The sequence below is a fragment of the Cupressus sempervirens genome, chromosome 3, assembly GCF_028749045.1.
Source record: "Cupressus sempervirens isolate cs-2001-9-10 chromosome 3, ASM2874904v1, whole genome shotgun sequence".
Lineage (NCBI taxonomy): Eukaryota > Viridiplantae > Streptophyta > Pinopsida > Cupressales > Cupressaceae > Cupressus > Cupressus sempervirens.
The window spans coordinates 60,254,922-60,276,222 of NC_143120.1; the positions used below are offsets into that span (position 1 = coordinate 60,254,922).

At 37.9% G+C, this 21,301-nt stretch overlaps 1 protein-coding gene across 1 annotated transcript in view; it reads left to right on the plus strand.

The window, feature by feature from the left end:
* LOC149564771 (uncharacterized protein At5g48480-like) overlaps positions 1–18,656 on the plus strand; it is a 36,076-nt gene extending 17,420 nt beyond the window's left edge. Inside the window, exon 2 of the mRNA XM_089816225.1 lies at positions 18,254–18,656. Within this exon, the coding sequence (XP_089672351.1) occupies positions 18,254–18,656 (403 nt within the window). The remainder of the gene's footprint in view (positions 1–18,253) is intronic.
* The last annotated feature ends 2,645 nt before the right edge of the window (positions 18,657–21,301 follow it).

Genomic DNA, 21,301 nt, shown 5'->3' on the forward strand with positions numbered 1-21,301 from the left:
AGATAGCACCCACCGTGGATTCGGGCTGATCTAACGATCGTGAAGACTTGTCGTATTACTGTGCTATCTTCCTAAAACTTATGGGCCCATGAAACACTTGGCAACCACCTAGCACAACCTGGCATCTTCATCTTTGTATGACCTGGCCCCACTCATCCACATGTCACTAAGGTGCTATGTCACTATGGATAACATCCTCGCAGCTTTCCATAGTGAGATAGCGCCTATCGTGGATCAAGGCTGATCTAACGATCGTAAAGACTCATCATATTACTGCGCTATCTCCTTAAAAATTTTGGGCCCACAAAACACTTGGCAACCACTGGCACAACCTGGCATCTTCATCTTGGTGTGAGCTAGCCCCACTCATCCACATGTCACTAAGGCGCTATGTCGCTATGGGTAACATCCTCGTAGCTTTCCATAGCGAGATAGCACCTACCATCGATTTCCTTAGATCTACGGTGATCAAAAAAATTGTATAACTGCACACTGAATTGGCTAAATGGACCAATGAAAAACCACCATTGTACTATGACCCACCTAACAACTACCACCGAGGATGAGCCGTAATATCACTTGGGAGAAGGGCAAGCCCATTACGTCATCTGTGCCACGCATCGTCGAGGTGCCATGTCACTATGGATAACATCCTCGCAGCTTCCCATAATGAGATAGTGCCCACCATTGATTTCCTGAGATCTGGTGGCAAGAAAGATGGATTTAACGTATCAGTACACCAACCAACAAGAACTGGCCACGTAGCAACCTATCTGACAAGTCCTTGTTTATGGTCTGCTAAATGAAGCAGGGCCCACATTCTACACAATCATACCTTGGCCAATGAAAAGATTGATCAACTACCAATGTGTCTGACAAATCTCACATTGATATCTAACAGGGCATACCTAGGACCCACCTTCTTCCTGATGTTACCATAGTATCACTTTTCTTCTGGGTGCTATGTCGCTAATGGTGAGGAACATAGATTTTTTGATAGCACCCACCGTTGATCCAGCAAAACCCAGTGCTAGAGAAACAACAAGGAAAAGGAGGACCCACCTAACAATGTGGCAAAAAGGTGCTATGTTGCTATGGCAAAGGACCGTGCAACTTCCCATAGTGAGATAGCACCAACCGTTGATTGATCTTGATTTGACAATGGGGACTTACGAGCCTGTAGAAACATTAAAATGCATAGGGAAAGAAATATAATAAGGTTAGCATAAGGTATTTTGCCCCTTTTGAATATTTGAATATTTAAAACTTGTGAATGTTACTACGTCAAATTCAAATGCGGTGATTCTGGCGGGAAGGCAAAAATGACTAACAAATCTGGTGACTCAGAGGGAATGCTAGCCTGCTATGCATAGACCAATGACCTCACGCATCCATTGGGCTACAGAGTCAAAAAGATGTGGATCTTGCATACACTGTGAAACCCTAACCCTACCTCTGAAAGGAAAACCCTAAAACCCTTATCTCTGCAACTGGAACCAGAGACCAAAACCTCCTTCTAAAACCTTCAAAATTTCAAAATTTTCTGTCTCACGGAGACAATCTTGTGCTCGTGTACTTCTTGGAAAAGCAAGGAACAACTGGAAACGAAACTAAGTTAACTATGTACATAGAATCTCAAACCCTCAGAAACATGGCTTGAGATAGATTCCATTGACTAGGATGGGAAAATTTCACCACCAGGCTTACTTAATTGGAAAGCATTGGCCTACTTGCAATTGAAAATCAGATAGAGACCACTCCATAATGCATCAAACTTTGAGTGTCTTCCTAGTTTTTCCCTATCTGCATCCCATTTCAGAACCAAATCTCCCTCTCAGAAGATTCTAAGCCTAGCCTTCCTATCAAAACTCCTTTTTACTTGCTACTGGTGTGTCTCTAGGGTCTGCATAGCTTTATTTCTCTTCTCTTCTAGCTCCATCAGCTCTACCATTCTTACTGTCATGGCATCATCTTCAATCAAATCCAACTGTTTAGCTAGCTCTAGGGATGGGAACTCTAATGAAATTGGAAGCCTTGCTTCTCTACCATAAACTAACATAAATGGTGAATTCCCTATTGACCTTTTAGGTGTTATTCTATCAGCCCACAGTGCAGTCTTTTGTTTTTTATGCCAACACCTCTAGTTATCCTTTATTGTCCTTTTCATGATCCTAATCAGGTTCTTGTTGGAGGACTCACCCAAACCATTATCCTAAGGATAGTAATTTGAGGATGTACTCAAATAGATATTATGATCCACTACCCATGCATAAATCTGAGCTCCAAAAAAAGACTTTGCATTATTTGAAATAATGGTTGAAGGGGCACTAAACTTGGTCACAATTCCATCAAGTAATTCCACAACTGAAGATTCTGTGGCATCCTTCAATGCAACTGCCTCTGTCCATCTAGTGAAGTAATCTGTAGTAGCTAGAATCCACTTGTGACCAGAATTGGAAGAAGGATTGATAGGGCCTATGAAATCCAATCCCCACTGAGCAAAATTTTGATCCACCTAGATAGGATGAAGGGGAAGAGCTACAAGTCTTTGTTTGCCAGAGAAGAAGACACATTTTTCACACTTCCTTACATACCTATGACAATCATGGAACAAGGATGGCCAAAAGTAACCATCCCTCATGATCTTCATTGCAATTGTTCTAGCTGAGAAGTGGCCACCATCAGGACCATCATGAAGCTCTTTGATTACTCTTTCAGCTTGGTCTATATCAAGGCATCTTAATAGGGCTCCATCAAAATATTTTCTAAAGAGGACACCGTCAACTATGACATAAGGAATTGACTATAATCTATATTGTCTCCTTTTAGTTCTATCTAATCCTTGAGGGTATCCATTACTTTAAAATAAATTCATCATATCATCCATCCAACTCCTTGGGTTGATATTTCTTACCTCTTGTTGCTCTGTCAGTATTATAGCAGCTTCCTCATCAAGGTCTTGAGATGATAACATATGTTTACACAACCCCCTCCCTCTTACCAGCTTGGTAATTTGAATGTCAGTATCATATTCCATCACTTTACTAATCTAGCCAGCTCTTTTCTCACTAATATCTTTGCTCAAAAGGAAATCCTTCACACTGGCATGGGGTACTAACAAATGAATCTTATTATGAGAGAGGAGGTGTCTAAATTTCTTTAAAGCTCTGATGACGGCAAGGGCTTACTTCTCTACATAGCTATATTTATCTTCATATTCTTTAAGCCCTTCACTAAAGAAAGCTATGGGTTGCCCGTCACCTTTATCATTTCTTTGAGTCAAGACAACAAAAATGCTTGACTTACCACCTAGGATATAAAAGGATGAAATCTTTCTCAAAATTTGGATTCATGAGAGTAGGGCCTGAGGCTATGGTTGTCTTGATCTCGTCAAAATTTTCCCTCCCTTCCTTGGTCCTTGTAAAGACCATACCTTTCTTGAGCATAGTTGTAAGAGATTTCACCATGGTAGCAAGATTAGGGATAAATTTTCTCACAAAATTTATCCTACCTAAGAAACTTTGCAGCCCTTTCTTGTGTTTAGGAAGAGGAAAGGCAAGTATTTCTTTTGTTCTCTCTGGATTAATGGTTAAGCCATCCTTAGATACAATATGTCCTAATAATTTTCCTTGGTTAGTATCAAAGACACACTTGCTTGGGTTAAGGGAAACTCCAAACTCTCTACATCTTAAGAATACCTATCTTAGATGATCAAAATGATCTTCTACATCCTTTGAATACATAGTGATAACATCAAGGTAAACTAAGACAAACTTGTCAATCAATCTTTTGAAGGCCATCTCCATTGCCTTCTGAAATGTAGCACCTGCATTGGTTAGCCCAAATGGCACCTTACAATAAGCATAGGTACCCCATTTAGTGGTAAATGCAGTCTTGTACCTATCATACTCTTTAACTAGCACTTGATTGTAGCCAAAAAATCCATTAAGAAATGAAAATCTCTTTGAACCATTAACCTTGGACAAAATCTACTCCATAGAAGGGAGAGGATGGTGATCTTTAAGGGAAGCTTGGTTAAGGTCCCTAAAGTCCACACACAATCTAATTTCTTTGTTCTTCTTCCTAACAAGGACAAGGTTTGCTACCCATGATGAGTGCTTAATAGGGAAAATTATGTGGACCTCAATCAATTTGGATAGCTCCTTTCTCATTAAGGGTTCAATTTTAGGATTCACTGGTCTCTATTTTTGTCTTACTAGTTTTACATCATTAATTAAATCTATGGTATGCTGAAACAACCTTGGGTCAAAGCCCTTTAAGTCATCATATGTCCAAGCACATACATCATTAAATTCTTGACATAGATGAACAAAAATTTCTTGTTCAATTCCAGAACATACCTTACCCACATTGAAGGATTTTTCATCAGCAACCATGACTGAAATATGATCATCTTCATCAGTAGCTAGGTTCATGTCTCTACCTCTTGTTTGGTCATCAAGATTGAAAACACTTTCTAAGGTAATGAGACCCTTAGGCAATTTGTTAGAACTGAGATGAATGATTTGGTCACCATACTGATCCTGCACTCTTGACTGATTTCTCTCTGAAAATTTTGCCTCATTCTGTAAGAAGCTCACAATTTGCTCATCAGACTCAAACACTTACCAATGGATGTTGTTATCAGGGATGGCAGGCCTTACTACCACTCTTATTTATTGCTCCTTCTTTTCTTCAAGATCCCCTGGCACATCATAAGATGCACCTATTGCTGCAAGTCTATTAGCATATTTGTTTTCCTTTCTAGGGATGCTTTGAATATTAAATGCATTAAAACCTTCAAGAAAATCCCATACCCTATTTTTATAAGACTTGAGCAAACCATTCTTGGTGGTATTCTGATTTCTCACTTGATTAACCACCAACTCATTGTCTCCATACACCCTTAAGGCTTGGATTCCTCTTTTTTGAGCAAGTAGGAGACCTTGAATCAAGGATTCATTCTCGGCTACATTATTAGTGCAATTGAATTGGAGCCTAAATGAGAAGTAGTACCTTACTTGTGCAGGAGAAATCAACATCACACCTGCCCCTAATCCATTTTTATTCCTTGATCCATCAAAGTACATACTCCATATCCCACTCATATCTTCTTTAGTACCCACAAGATTGGGAACTAGAGCATTTTTCTCCAATATACAATATGTACTAAGGCCTGTCTCAAGGGTTTCTGACATAAGATCAAATTGATATGCGTTAGCCCACTCATCCAAGAAAAAATCAGGTATCTCTACTAGGGAAGTGGTGGGCTCATTCACTATGTCATTCTCATCCATCTCTAGGATAGGGCAATTCATGTTGATGGGGTTGGGGGTGTAAGATTCAGTATGATGGAAGGATTGAGGCTCTACTTTGATTGAAGAATTTGCTCCATATCTCATTTTAAAAGACATATATGACCAATTGAAAGATATGTAACCACCTATTTGGGCTGTGAAGTCTCTCGATAGACAGATGGCAAAATATGGCTTGACCTCAACAACAGAGATATCTTGGGTTATAGTACAACCAGGGCATGCATGTAAGGCCATCTCCACATTCCTAAGGATCCCTACATTCTTGATAGTACTACCATCCAACTGTAATACATCCCTAACAATGGGCTCATGTTTCATTCCCAAAGCATCAGCAACACACCTAGGCATCACTGAACTACTAGCCCCTAAATCAATCATGCAATTATGGACTAGTTTGCCCCCTATAATTAGAGAAATATAGAATGGAGGAGGTCTAACCTTTTTACTTGTTTCTACCTCCCTTGATGGTTGTACTAGGCTTGTGGCACTTTCCATGCTGAGGAACTGGTCCTTTGGTTCAATTCTTTCCAATTCTTGCTACAACAACCTCTTTTGCATGGGTATAGTAGCAACAGCATCCCACATGGAGATATTCACATTTGTCTTCTTCATTTGCTCTACCACACTGAATGGCATAGCAAGTGTTTTGGTAGAACCTTTGGGAGCTATGATTGTATGAGGTTGAGATGGAATAACCTGAGGATCACTTGCATCCTTTCTACCATAATTTTGCCTTTGTTGTTGAAAGGTACTTGATTGATTATTTGCTGCTTGCTCATGAGATATCGCATTTGAAGTTGAGGCCTGATTGGGAGGAGGAGGTACAACATCTTCCATAGCTCTTATTTTTCTTCTAATGTTATGAGCAATGGAATCCTGGTTTTCATTACAATGCTCCTCCATCTAATGATTCATAAAAGAGCAATCACCCTGTCTTTGCATATCTTAGGCATCTTTAACTTGGTCCCCCTTGTATAATTGTTTTGTTGCAGGCTCATGGACTGGAGAAGCCATAAAAGATTCAGCCTTCTAACACATACAATAGGCATAGGAGTAGTTACATGAGGGACAAAAATCTTGATCTTGAGCCATATTGTTTTGAGGGACTATGGCCCTACTTTAATTTACATTTGAGGTTGAAGCATGGCCACCTTACCTACTCTGATCAAAATAATTTTTCCAATGATTAGGATTTGGAGGCCTACCACTATTTAGAGTTTGATATTGCAATTGCTGAGGCTTACTACCTTGAGCTTGTTGGCTTTCTAAAGTCACCACCTTGTTGCTTACTTTCTGCATCATAGAGGAGTTATCCTCCAGCTTCTTCCCATAATCTTGCAGTCTTTTCTCAAGGTTCTTTTCTCTTTCATCCATGTTCTGCATCAGAGATTGCATCATCTTTTTTATTTCATCTATCCCATTTGAGGATGTGGAAGCTTGAGGGACTGAAGTAATGGATTGTGATGTAGAAGTTGTGGGAAGGGGAGCCATTCTTGGTTGATGATTTGGAACATCAGGAAAGAAAGGCATAGGAGGCCTTGGAGCTAGTTTACCTCCTTGTATTAGGATGTTCTCTGATTTTATTGCTATGTCATAAGCATTAGGCAAGGTATCTCCTCCCATAGTTTGGATTGTAGTGGCAATATCATTGTTAAAAGCTCTAAGGTAATGCAAGAAGGCGTTACTAGGGGTAGGCTTCATTGAAGTAGGCATTCTATCCCATGTCTTTTGAAATCTATAATTAAAATCAGTCATACATTCATGGGGGGCTCTTTTTATAGTAGTCAACTGCTCTAAAAGTGACAAATAGTCACTTTTATCCTCAAAATGTTTGCACAATCCTGCTCCTAATCCACCCCAATTAGTTATATAACCATGAGCTAAACCTTTATACTAATGTAGTGCTTTTCCTTTCAAGGATGAGGCTTTGAGCCTAACTGCAAGATCATCCTCTGTAATACCATGGATATTGTAGACATTTGCCACCTCTTGAATATGTTCTGAGGGAGAGATAGAAGTTTCACTAGTAAACTCTGGTATACTTTTGAGGGAAGCTACTGGTATGCCATGTCTTTGGGCTAATAAGAGAGGGCTCCCACCATTAAAGGTGGCAAAAGTATGAGCTCTAGGCAATGCCATATAGATAAGTGATCTATTGATATGTATTGATGGCAGTCTAGGCTGAGATCTAACAGCAGGAGGAGTAGAGATAGATCTTGTAGGTATATTTGTTACTATTCCACCCCTAACTAGTGATAAAGATATTCTAGTCTTCCTTCTTCTAGGGTTTGAAAATGAAAGCTCTTGATATTGAAACTTACCTCTAGAAGATGCCCTTGTTTCAGCTCTGGGCACGAATCACTGCAACTTTGGTCTAGAACCATATATGTATTTGAAGCTCAGAGTCATCAAGTACTTTGAAGAATGAGCCTCTTGAAGGCTTAAACACCAAAGCCAATACTATCTCCTCGGTATTGATCTTGAAATCTTCCCTTTTGACACCAGTAGGCTTGAATTTTTTTGAAAAAGTCATCCCATTGAGTGTGCCAAAAACTGTAGTCACTGAAGTTTGCACCCTTGTCCAAAGTTTCTACCTAAGGACGACCTTGTCAAACATGGAAACAACCTCCAAGCTATGGGACATGAACTATGAGGTTGAGCCTCTGGAGAAGGCTGGCTTCCTCTTACTATTAAGGCGCACCTAACTATTCTTAGAGAGGAAAAAGGAGAAAGAGGGCATGAAAGAAAATCTACCTAATCTAATCTAAAGAGGTGATGCACCAAAATAGAGTGTTCGGACCAAAATCTACCCATATATGCACTATTGAACCAGAATGAAACTAAGGATATACACATTCAAACTAGTTTTAATCTAATAATCACATGCAGATCAGAAGACCAAGATGAATGACACAAGGAAAGAGAGATTGACTTATATTATCATTCATAGGCCAAGGAGATACAATCATGCAAATCATAGATCTCTACAAAACACTAGTAAGAGGCAAAGAATTCTTGCACTTTCATACCAATGGTTGAAAGAGATAAGATAGAAAAATCATGTAGTTCAAAGGCACGAGGGAATTTACACTAAGAATCTGCAAAGTAGTAATAGAGAAAATAGAGAAAGGTCCCTGCTCAAGATTTTAGAAGTTTCCTTTATAGCTCAAGCATAACTGAGATTTCCTCCACTGTAATTACTTTGCAACAACCTGCCATTAAGTCCTGCAGAGAACAATCATGAAGAAAATCTGATCTGGACACAGATCCAGATGCAATGATATCTGATCTTCTATGTTAAATAATGCCTTGAGAGGATGAAAATGGTGCCATAACTATGCATTAACTAGGTAGATAGGTTGGATCAAGAGGTAGAGTGTTCATCTTTGTTTCGTATTTACTCCAGGGTGGTTGGAATTGATCATGAAGATCAGATTCACATAAAAATTCCTCACTCTCTTCATTCTTGAGCACCTGAATCAGCGAGGTTAGCAAGTCAACTAAACTCTACATCCAAAATGGGCTACATGAGCTAATAACCTCCTTCTATATTGCCATCTCGCAAGATTCCAATTTGGTTGACCATCTCTTTTTACTACTAATTGTGCCAACCCTCAAACTCCAACTGTAATGGTCACATTAACTATCAGCACCTCTAACCGTTACTGCCTCCACTGAACCCATTGGGACATGTGTCAATGAGGTGCTATGTCACTATGCATATCCTCCAGGCACTTTTTCATAGCAAGATAGCACCCACCGTGGATCCGAGCTGATCTGATGATCATGAAGACTCGCCTTATTACTACGTTATCTCCTTAAAACTTCTGGGCCCACGAAACACTTGGCAACCACCTAGCACAACCTAGCATCTTCATCTTGGTGTGACTTGGCCCCACTCATTCACATGTTGCTGAGGTGCTATGTTGCTATGGGTAACATCCTCGCAGCTTTCCATAGCGAAATAGGGCTTATCGTGGATCTAGGATGATCTGACGATCGTGAAGACTCATCATATTACTGTGCTATCTCCTTAAAACTTCTAGGCCCATGAAACACTTGGCAACCACCTAGCACAACCTGGAATCTTCATCTTGGTGGGACCTAGCCCCACTCATCCATGTGTCGCTAAGGTGCTATGTCGCTATGGGTAACATCCTCCCAGCTTTCCATAGTGAGATAGCACCTACCATCGATTTCTTTAGATCTACGATGATCAACAAAATTGTACAACTACACACTGAGGTGGCTGAATGGACCAATGAAAAACCACCATTGTACTATGACCCACCTAAGAACTGCCACCAAGGATGAGCCATAATATCACTTGGGAGAAGGGTGAGCCCATTATGTCAGCTGTGCCACGCATCACTGAGGTGCTATGTCGCTATGGATAACATCCTCGCAGCTTCCCATAGCGAAATAGCACCCACCGTTTATTTCTTGAGATTTGGTAGCGAGCAAGATGGATCTAAGCTATCAGTACACCAACCAAAAAGAATTGGCCATGTGCCAACTTGTCTAACAAGTCCTTGTTTGTGGTTCACCAATTGAAGTAGGGCCCATATTCTACACAGTCATACCTTGGCCAATGAAAAGATTGATCAAATGCCAACGTGTCTGACAAATTTGACATTGATATCTGACAAGGCATACCTAAGACCCACCTTCTTCTTGATGTCAGCACAGTATCACTTTCCATCTAGCGCTATGTCACTAACGGCAATGAGCACAGATTTTCTGATAGTGCCATAGTGCCCACCGTTGATCCAGCAAAACCCAGCGCCAGAGAAACAATAAGGAAAAGGAGGACCCACCTAAAATCATGTCGAAAAGGTGCTATGTCATTATGGTAAAGGACCGTGCAACTTCCCATAGTGAGATAGCACCAACCATTGATCGATCTTGATCCGATGATGGGGACTTGTAGGCCCGTAGAAACATTAAAATGTGCAGGGAAAGAAATATAATAAGGTTAGCATAATGTATTTTACCCCTTTTGAATATTTGAATATTTAAAACTTGTGAATGTTACAACATCAAATTCAAATGCGGTGATTCTAGCGGGAAGGCAAAAATGACTAACAACATTTAAATTCAATTTTTTGGCAAGAGGCAATTTTGGTTAACAATAACAGTTGTTCCTTTAACTGTTCAATAAATAAAATAAAAGAAAGAATACAAGTAGGTAATGTTGGAGATTGCTTTAGCTATAAGCTATGTTGAGTTTGATGATATAAAAGAGTGTGATAGTGCAAAATAGATGTGGGAAAAATTGAAGACTATATATGGAGGAGATGAAAATTTCTTAAGAGCCAAATCAAAAATCCTAAGAGGAAATTTTGATCAGATGAGAATGATGGAAGGTGAGAACATAGTGCAGTATTGCACAAGAATCAAGGAAGTTTTCAATTTTATTCAAGGTGAAAATGGAGAAATTAAAGATGAAATAGTGATAAGAAAGTGATGTAGGAGCATCCTACGTGTAAGGGTAATCTTGCATCACCCAAAAAAAATATTTTTCTTTTTAGTCTTTTATATTTTAATAAGGACTAGTAGACAGGGTGGTTACTATTTATGGTAATTCCATCTTAAAATAAAATTTCTACCTCTTTCTTCTAGTGTTGAAACCACTGAATAGAGGCAACTCTTTTTAACACTTGACTTCCATGAAAGAGGAACATGAAAATCAAAAACACCTCAAGTGCTAATGCAAGACTTTGATCTGTTGATTTGACATGGGTGCATACTAAAAATCCTTCACACCATTGATAAAACCTTGTAGAGCTGCCACCTCCTTGCAAGAGGATAAAGAAATCGCTGTTATGATTTACTTTCTAACATTTCTATTTCTTATAACAACAAATTCAAAAAACACTCTAAAACTTATCAAGAACTTAAACTTTCTTTTCAAGAAACTATTAAAAGCTTCAAATTTGCCCATACAATTGAAAGTCCTTCAAAATATCTCAATGAAATTAACTAGGAACAAACTAGTACAAAGATTTAGAGTCACCCCTCACACTTTGTGAGAAATAAAACATTACTTGTCACTTGACAAATTTGAACCAGACCTTCAGATGCAAGAGAAATGAAAATCTTCAAACCACTCTTGTAGATTTACAAACTTGAAAAAGAGAACACAACCTTATGTTCATTCTTGACTCTAATTTTACAAAAACATTTTGAAAAGAAAATTCAAATGAATTGATTGAAGATGAACACTCTTAACAATACAATTTTCGCTCAACCTCAAAGCTACTACTGCAAATGGATAAAACTTTACTGGGAGAAATGAATCTTCAATAGAGAAATGGAAAACACCTCACAACCATATTGTTGTAGCAAATTCTTCCTACTATAGTGAATCTTTTTTTATAAACTCTCAAGGTTTTTCTGCATACAGATTCTAAAAATGCTATTTATACCAGAGATTCTAGTACTTTTAACAATAAATTTCTTCATAGACTCCCCAGAAGATCACCATTTTGTTGGTGACTCGGATGGGCAAAACCATACTGAAAAATAAGATTGAACTATTCAATTCACACCAAAGATTCTTGTCCTTTTAACCAAGCTTATTGCCATCTTATCTCCCTAGTAGAGTTGCCATTTTGTTGGTGTTTTGAAATAACGTGGTTTTAGATTACCCTGATGAGAACAAGATACATCTAGGGGTAGCTACTTCCCATTTTCAACATACCCTTTCAGACATCAGGCCAACTATAAGGCTAGACCCTTCTTCTACTTCAAGCTCTACAAAACCTAGGGGGGTGTACCTTAGATGCACGTATATGGTACTAGTTGTCAAAAGCATACACTAAATCTAAACAAAGCATATAAAACCCTTAATCTTCTAACACTTATGCAAAGATCTCAGACATGAAATAGCTACATGACCAAAGAAATTGATCAGCTAAGGGTATTCTTTTCAGTTCTTCAACATTAAAGGGAAAGATATTTGATTAATGATGTTGATTTTTAGAAAAACCTCAAATATGTAGCGGTAAGAACAAGTTGATCCTGTAAATGATCAGTGCCTTATCTATTAGTAAATTCCATAAATAAATCACATACTTTCTATGATACCAATAATATATTCCATTCATCATGATATCAGATCTATCTTATCACTTTGTGAATCAGACAATAGTGTTCATAAAGACCTCATTCTCATGAAATATCCTTCTCAAAATAACTAGAAACCCTATATCAAGAATTTACTTGTTCCTTTGTTCTAATAGAAAAAAATATCAAACATACAACCTTAAGGGGGTGAAAATGGGTCTCAGTTCTTTGTTCCTAAACCACATAAGATTGTAGATTACAGAGATAGGATATCAGAATCAAAATGAAACTAAGAGATTCCTACTCTTTTGTATTCATTTCTTTGAAATTGTACTTTCAAATGCATGTCATACAACTTACAAAACCACTAAATAGATTAGAACTAGCTATAATATCATCACTATTGTTGTTCATTACAAGAGAGATTGCTAAAAAAAATGGTGGAATCATAGCTCTGGATCCAACAATGTGGTCTCACAGACAAACTAGAACCAAAAATGTGGTATCACACTGAAAATTGCCAACCCTACACAATGGATGAGAAAGAGAAAGATATAGAAGAAGAATGGAATCCTAGATTTGATCTCAAAATGACATGTGTCCACTTGAATATCAATTCCTTGCTATTGTAAAACCTCTCTTATCTTTAGACCAATGAGATCTAATTTGGTTTTTATCATTATTTTATAGAAAACCCAAAATATCTCTTCCTCAATAATGAAAACCCTTTTGTTGATAAAATATCTGAAAAGCATCATGAAATGTTGATAATAGTTTGATTTAACTAACTAGGAGATGACAAAACTTGCCCACAACTGCATTTTCACATTCACTTAGTTCACCATTTCACTATAAATCAAATTTGGATTGCCCCAACTGAATGAAACTGCAAATTGGGAACCTAAGACAAATCCCTACATAACTTAAACTGGTGACCTCCTATGTGAAAACAAACTCTAGAAATGGAAATTTTGTTCTCTCTCAAATTTCGGCAATATATAATATCACTATATTAGCTTACCAAAAATGCCCAGAATCTTGATTTGAAAGTTAGGCTCTTGTCAAGGCTTTGAAACTTCATTTTAGCATATATTTGACTTTTTCTATAGTTTGAACTGAATTAAACCAAATTTTATTTAAAAGTCCTCAGGTATGTCAAAAAGGGGAAAATAATAAAAAATTAATTTTTGAAGCATGTTTGATTTTTCCACTGAATTTCCATCTGAGTCAAAGATGTTTGACTGATCTATGACATGTGTCATACTCTGACTGGCTAGATTTTTCTTTGTCATGAGATACTCACCACCTGGGTACCATGTGTCACTACCTTTCTAGTCCTTAGTTCTGCCATGTGGTTTCCACATCACTGTGCCATGTCACTACCACATCATTGGTTGCCATGTCGCTATCCTAGTCAGCATCTTGCCATGTCATCGCAACATGGCGACCTCATGACATGTGGCATTTTTGGACACATTAGTACCATACTTGCACCACCACATCATTGTCCTATCACTGGCTGACACTTTTCAAATCTTCATTGGCTAACTTACCCAAGCAGGCCTGCATCATCCAATGCATTTGAAACACTTGAAATATCTCCCTTTATGATATTATGATTTGATGTTGGTGTAATATCTTAAGCCTTAAACCTCCATTTCATGATCCTATTGAAAAGTGGATTTCGTAACATCTTAATTCTTTTTTCTTACCTCCTCAATCCTACACCTTTCTAATCTTATGCCATATCACAACATCAAAGCTCCATTTTATGTTGCCTCACGATCTCCCAATGCATCATATGATCGAGGCCCTTTCCTCTTTCTTCTTTGATCATACAACAGACTCCAAGTTGATTCCATGCGTCATATTTCCATTTATCAAGATCATGAGCCTTTAACCTTCAATTCCCAACCACACGATTGCCTCCTAGAGCTGCCACATAGCATCTTTTTTTGGGCATGATTGATCAAAACTTTACATCATCTTTTCCTCTAGCTAACCCCACACAGCAGGCCCTTACATGGGTATGTGGCTGTCAAAATCAATTTGTTTCTTAAGACACTTAACCCTATGGGAAGTCATGTATTTAAACACATTGAAGATCTAGAACATACTGAAGGTGTGATAATCCAAAGATCTATGACTCTCACTCTAGTTAGAACACCTCCTCTCTACCATGTCTTCTCTCATCATTAAAACTTTAACTTCACCAGCCTTTTAACATCATGGGGCTCTTCCTTGCAAATCATTCATAGCCATGGATGTGTTAGATGTAAGGTGTTAGAAACATAAAACATCTCTTAGTCCTTAATATAATAATTGGGTACATAAGAAATGAAATGTGTTTATAGGGCTCAAAGTGACTCTGAATCTAGAAAGGTACTAAAAATGGGGAATGTAAATTTGAGTCACATCAAGCCAATCAAAGAAATGGCTTGAGAGTTATGGCCTTCCGAAGTTGAGCTACCCAAAATTTCTAAAATAATTTTAAAAGATGTATTGGGTGACTCTAAATGTATTGTTAGGGTCTGTTAGCCCTAGGTATTAAGTTTCAATGTCTAGAACCTTCTCGGGCTATTTAAAATTGCCTATTTAAGAAAGGCCCAAACATTATCTAGAACAACTCAAAGTGATAGTTTATAGCTTGTATTGAAAATTATTGTAATTAAGGTGCCCATGTGGGTTAGCATATTGTACTTGCAAATTTTTTAATTTTGCATTTATGACACAAATAAGAAGTCCACATTTTGTTCTTGCATTTTTTGTTGTTTCTTTGTTTTTGGTTATTGTTTATAGTATTAAGGGGAGCATCCTTCATCTAGTGGTATCTGAGCTAGAGTTATTGAGTGTGTGGACAGATCACCAACTATGAGGTAGTTCATACTAGGACTGTGGTTTGGGCTAAGCATGTAGACAGATCGTTGATTGTGAGGTAGTTTTCACTAGGGTTTCTACAGAAGCACAAAAATTCCTCCATGAAGAGAGCATGGTGAAAGAGTCAAAGGTGTTACACCTGAGGATTTTAGAATACTCTAGAGGAAAATGCAAGCGATGCAAGAACAGATTCATAGAAGAATAAATCTTTCCATAGGAGATGATGAAAGTAAGGATGAAAGAGAAGAAGAAGGAAACATGGACCAAAAATGTAGTAGAGGAAGTTCTTAACCTAGAGGAGGAAAAGCTCTTTAGGGCCATTTCCAGTATTGGAAAAAGACCTATGTTTGATGTTCCCACATTTTCAAGAAATCTTAACCCAGAGGAATTCATCGACTGGATCAATGAATTGGAAGAGTACTTTGAATATGAAAATATTAAAGATCTAGATAGGGTCAAGTTTGTGAAGGCTAAACTGATTGGATCAAAATAAAAGAGGAAAGGACAAAATCACTATATGGGATCAGATAGTAGCTAAAATGAATTGATAGTTCATTCCCATAGATTATGACCTTGATCTATTGAAGAAAATGCAATGATTGAAGCAAGCGAGAAGATTTTTTCAAGAGTATATTGAAGAGTTCTACTGAGTTCTCATTAGAACGGACCATGTAGAAGTTGATAAGGAGAAAGTTGCCTATTATCTTAATGGGTTATGACCAAGAATTTATGCTGATATGAGTCTTGTTCGAGTGACTAGTATTGAGGAGGTATACCAGTTTGTCCTAAGGTTTGAGGAGAAACTAAGCAAGAATTTTGATAACAAGAATAGTGGAAGAGGTCATGGTGGAAGATCTAGTAGACAATCTTATGGAGGTTGTAATGATGATCAAAAGAATGAGGATGAGGCTGCAAGTAGTAGTCAAAACCAGAGGGCAAATAAATCCAACCATTTTTATGATTAGAATAATAGAGATTAGAGAGGAAGAGGTAGAGGACAAGGATCTAGAAGAGGAGGGTTGTGTGGCAAATGTTTTCACCATAGATAAGAAGGGTATAGAGCATTTGAATGTACCCAACAAAAGGCTAGGAAAAAGTTACACATGTTGATGAAGATGTTGAAAGATGAGAGGTCATAATTAATAGAAGAGTCCTATTGAGTAGTGAGAATTAACTTGATCAAAGAAGGAGCTTATTTCACACAAGGTGCAGATGTCAAGATAAGTGATTTGATGTGATCATTGATGGTGGAAGTACTCATAATCTAGTGTCAAAAATGATGGTCACAAAGTTGAAGCTAAAAAGATATAAACACTCATATCCATACCATATTGCTTGGGTGCAAGATGACCACAAAGTCATGGTCAATGAGCAATGCTTAGTAAAGTTCAAGATTGGAAGCTACTAGGATGAGGTACTATGTGATATCATACCTATGGACATATATCATATGTTGTTGGGTAGGTCATGGTATTTTGATAGGCACAATGTACACTGTTGGCGCTAAAGATTGCATGGTCAACTTTCAGCACTACTGAAAAAATCAAGCCCTTAAACACTTTTAAAATGCATATGTGTCTAGTTGTACCCTGCTGTCCATTTGAGACCCCTAAGGTGTTTAGTGCTTCTAGCACCTTTCATTCAGTATGCCTAAGTGTTTCGTGAAGTTAAATTGAGTTTCTGAGTCATTTGACGAAGTCCTGTTTCAAGCATTTGTCAAATTTCCAATTCTGCCCTAGTGTAAAACAGCGACAAGAAGTTGTGTTTTCCATTGAATATCTCGCACCCAGAAATGTGTCATGACTTGCCACTTTGAGATTATCTAGTGTCCATACCCAAGAACCTATGTTTCATATTTTGAGTCATTTCAAGTTCGTCTGACTAGGTTTTGAATCCCTCGAAGTTGGTCAGTTACTATTTTCATGGTTTTGCAAAATATTCAAAATTTTGGGAAGCCCTGTTTGACGTGTTATAACTTTTGACCAGTTGACCTAAATGTTAAAATTCCTTTTGCGTTGCATTGTAGATGTCAGAGACTTGTTATGTTTCAAGTTTCAGCTTATGACAAATCCGTTTGATCAGTTTTCAAACATGATTCCAAATGCAATTTCTATCCTTTTACTGGTGTCAGCATTTGCAGATTTATCAGTACCCTAGTTCATGACGTTATAACTTGGAATCTATGATTGGCAAGATCAAATGTATTGTACCATTGTGTTGTCCACCAAAAATACTTTAAGTGTGCCAATTTTTAAGTCATGGAAAATCCATATGCACACTTTTCTAGGTCAACTCCATTTGCAAAAAATGCTTTCTGTCAGCATGTCCAGTCTACAAAATTCTGAGTAGCCCACTTTGACTAATCGCCATTCGCGCCCCATGATTTTTCATGAGCCCAAATCGTAGGTTCATTTTCACCTCGTGGCATAGAACCAGTGTCCCAATTTTTGTTTCCCCATGTGCTCATTTGCCCAGCTTTTGAAGCCGATTCTAAACCCAATTTAGTGTTTTCTAACTTGTTTATCTACAGGTGATTTTGAGATGTCAACTTTGACAATTAATATCTTTTGACCCCGAATTTGTCATAAGATGAGATCTGTCGAGGTAAAAGTGTGCGGAGCAGAGATTCAGTGTACTAGTTTTCACAACTTGGTCAAATGATCTGGTCAGTTTTTAAAGCCAGGCAATAGGCCCCCAGACACAAGTTTCATAGTGTTGCAAAAATATTTTAAAATGAGTTTTAATGGTCAATCAGTGATCAAATTTGATTCTAGTTAGTTCAAGACAATCGATGGATCAGTTTAGATAATCATTGTTCGAAAACGAAATTTTTTTTTAGCCGGGCCCACTTTGGGGCCCGACTGATTCCATCAGAGTAATGCTAATTGTGTGCAAATGAAGATTTCAAGAAAGAAATTATAATGATGTTAATTGATTATAATATTTCATTATATTCATTTCCATCATCTGAGTTCACTAAGTGTGGCAAGGACTACGTCCATACTTGTAAAGAGAAAGGAAGAGAATGGAAAGCAAAATTGTGGTAAAGTGGTGGCTGCAAAGGCTGCTCCTATGTTTTCTGCGTTGAGGCCTCATTTAATGGTGGAGGCTCCCAAAGCGGCAGATGATATTCAGTTTTACAAACTGGCTTTTGGAGCAAAAGAGGTTGCCAAGTCTTTGCATCCTAAGCATAAGGCAAAGCAGGAGCTCCCTCTTATCCTTCATGCCCATTTGAAGTTCGGTGTTGTAGAGGTAATGGTCTGTGATGAGATGGAGGAAGCCGGTGAAGAGGTGAAGTCGCCACCTAAACTGAAAGGAACTTTTGCAATATTGCACCTAGAGATTGATGATGTGGAGGGAGCATTTGAGAAGGCAGTGGATTGTGTGAGTTGAAATTTGGAGTGGGTTGAAAATGGCTCAATAAGAGAATGCAAGGCAAAATGGAGATACACGTTTTAGCAAAGAGACAAATATGGAAAAATCTGCCATTTTTAAAGCTAAAAGTCGCCAGTAAAATAAGAAAAAAGCTGCTCAGAGTGGTTGAAGATGCCCACAAGGAGTTTTAAAAAAAAAAAAAAGGAAAGAGTTGCTTTACTGAGGAGAACACGACTCCAACAGGGAATAGAATTTAAAAGGAAACCATCAGCGCTAACCAAAAAGTAGAGCCCATAGTGATAATGGTCATGCATTTTTCAAAGAAAATAGAGTATTAAAATTGCCATGTATATTAAGAACAAGCAGTGTGCGCCTAAGGAAGATTGGATGGTTATTCATGGCGGCAGCAAGTGAAATGGAACAGGGGCAGTCGTGTCCAAGGCATGAATATAGCATAGATTTATGCTGCCAATATCCCACATTGGGAGTGCACAAACTTTTTAAGACTTTAAATTCAATAGCCCTAAACATCTTAGTTGTCTTTGGGACGGTGGCTTTTGGAAGCTAAGTTTGCAGAGGTGGGGTCCATGGTCGACAGGCCAGTCATAGATGCTGACAAAGGTTAAATTTTGAACAAAGGCATCAGACAGAGTTGATGACATCAGCGAGTGGGAGGTTGCTGGGAAACAAAAAATTTGGTGCCTCGCTACTTCGCTAGCCGGGAGGAAACTAAAAGTCCAGCTAGCGACTTAGCGAGTCGCCGAAAAATTTCAAAAATCTGGCGAACGAAGGTTGAATTCGACCTTAGAGATCACGCCACGTGGATAATCTAACGGTTGTCGCTAACTCACCAAATGAAAGTTGCACTAAAGTTATCGTAGCGAGATAGCGAGGATGGATGCAGTAATGACATGTGGCAGTGGATCCAAGAGATGGTGACATGGCGAGCAAGTTTCTGAGACACGTGAGATTGTGACACATGGCAGATGGTCAAACCAAGTTTGACCCAGATGGAAGGGTCAAAGAAATTTCAAAAGTTATAAAACTAATTTTTATCCTCTCATATGCACATGCACATACTGATTATTTTAAATAAAGTTTGATTTAAACATAGTTCAAACTTTACAATATTTTAAATTTTTGAAATATTCAAGTGCTTTAAAAGCCATGGAACAGAGGTCTGATTTTCAAACAAACATAACTGAAAAAAATTTCAACCAAAATGTGCAGTCCAATATATTGCCGAAATCGGGAAAAGATGAACTTTCCAATTTTGGAGTCGGTTTTTGTACAGGTATCAGTATGTTTGAGCTATAGGAGGATTTGTCTCAAGTGCCTGAATCGCAACCATTTTCAGATATCGAAGTCCAAAATTGTTTTCCAACATGGTAATGACTTGAATATCGGTAGCATACAGTGAAAATGTAGTTGGGGTCACGTTTAAGTCAGTTATTTGGGGAGTTCACCAGCTTTTCATAAGGTAAATCAGATATTTTAGTGACTCAGCAAGTTTTCATCATTTAGAAACAAACATTTCCAAATCAGTTACAGAAAATGATGAAACAAGATCAGATTAGAATGGGAGATCGAAGGAAGAAGTTATCCAATTGCAAAAGGAAGGAATTTCAAGTGGATAGATGTCAGTTTCAGATTTAATCCGAGAATTCACATTTGTCTATATCATTCTTTCTTTTTGTCATTGTAAGGGTTCTAGTTTTTGCACTAAGAGACCATTCTTCAGCATTTCTTCTTGTATTGAACAGCATTTTGAGTTTTATGCAAATAGTTCATGTCTGTTAGGTGATTTATGAAGTATTCTGTACATCTTTCATGTATTTGATTTCAAAGAAAGCAAATAAAGAGCGGTAATGGTTTCAAATTCAACCTAAATCTTGTCTCCTATTTGTGGATCTATAATCTTTTCTAGTTTATGATCAAAGACCATAGATTAGGTTGCATCTCATTTCGTGATGTATGTGATTGAAATACCTTGTTTATGGAACCAAGAGCCATGTAACCGCTTGGTGTTTATCACAGGGTTTACTGATTTCATGATGGGATATTCTGAGTATGAGATTCATTTTGATGTAGATGTCAGTTCACAAAGTGAAGGATAGATCAAAGATGTGGATGTAGTAATATGTTTGAGATTTCTAGGAGATGTATGGTTATAATTCATTTAATTGCCCAATAGATAAGGCACTGATCAGAAATAGGATCACTAGATTTTGTTGCTCATACTTGGGTCTTGCTGATATCAATCTATTAAATCATTTTCATTTTTATGTTGAAAGGTATTCAAAGTATAGCCCGTACTTAGCTTTCCAGTTTTATGAGTCATGTCCTTAGCTATTTCATGCTTGTGATCTCCTGGTTAAGCATAGAAGAATTAGGGGTTTCATCTGCTTTTATAGATTCTGAATATGGTTATTGCACTGGTCACATAGTCAGATCTAAAGAGGTTCACCCGCCTAGGTTTTGCAGAGCCTGAAGAAGAAGAAGGGTCATGCCTTATAGTTGGCCTGGTGTCTGAATGGATGTTTTGATAATGGGAGTTAGCTATCCCTAGATGCATCTTGTTCTCATCAGGATAATTGGAAATGGGTAACATTTTCAAACACCAACACACACAATGGGTGAGAAAATACCTACACTCTAGCCAA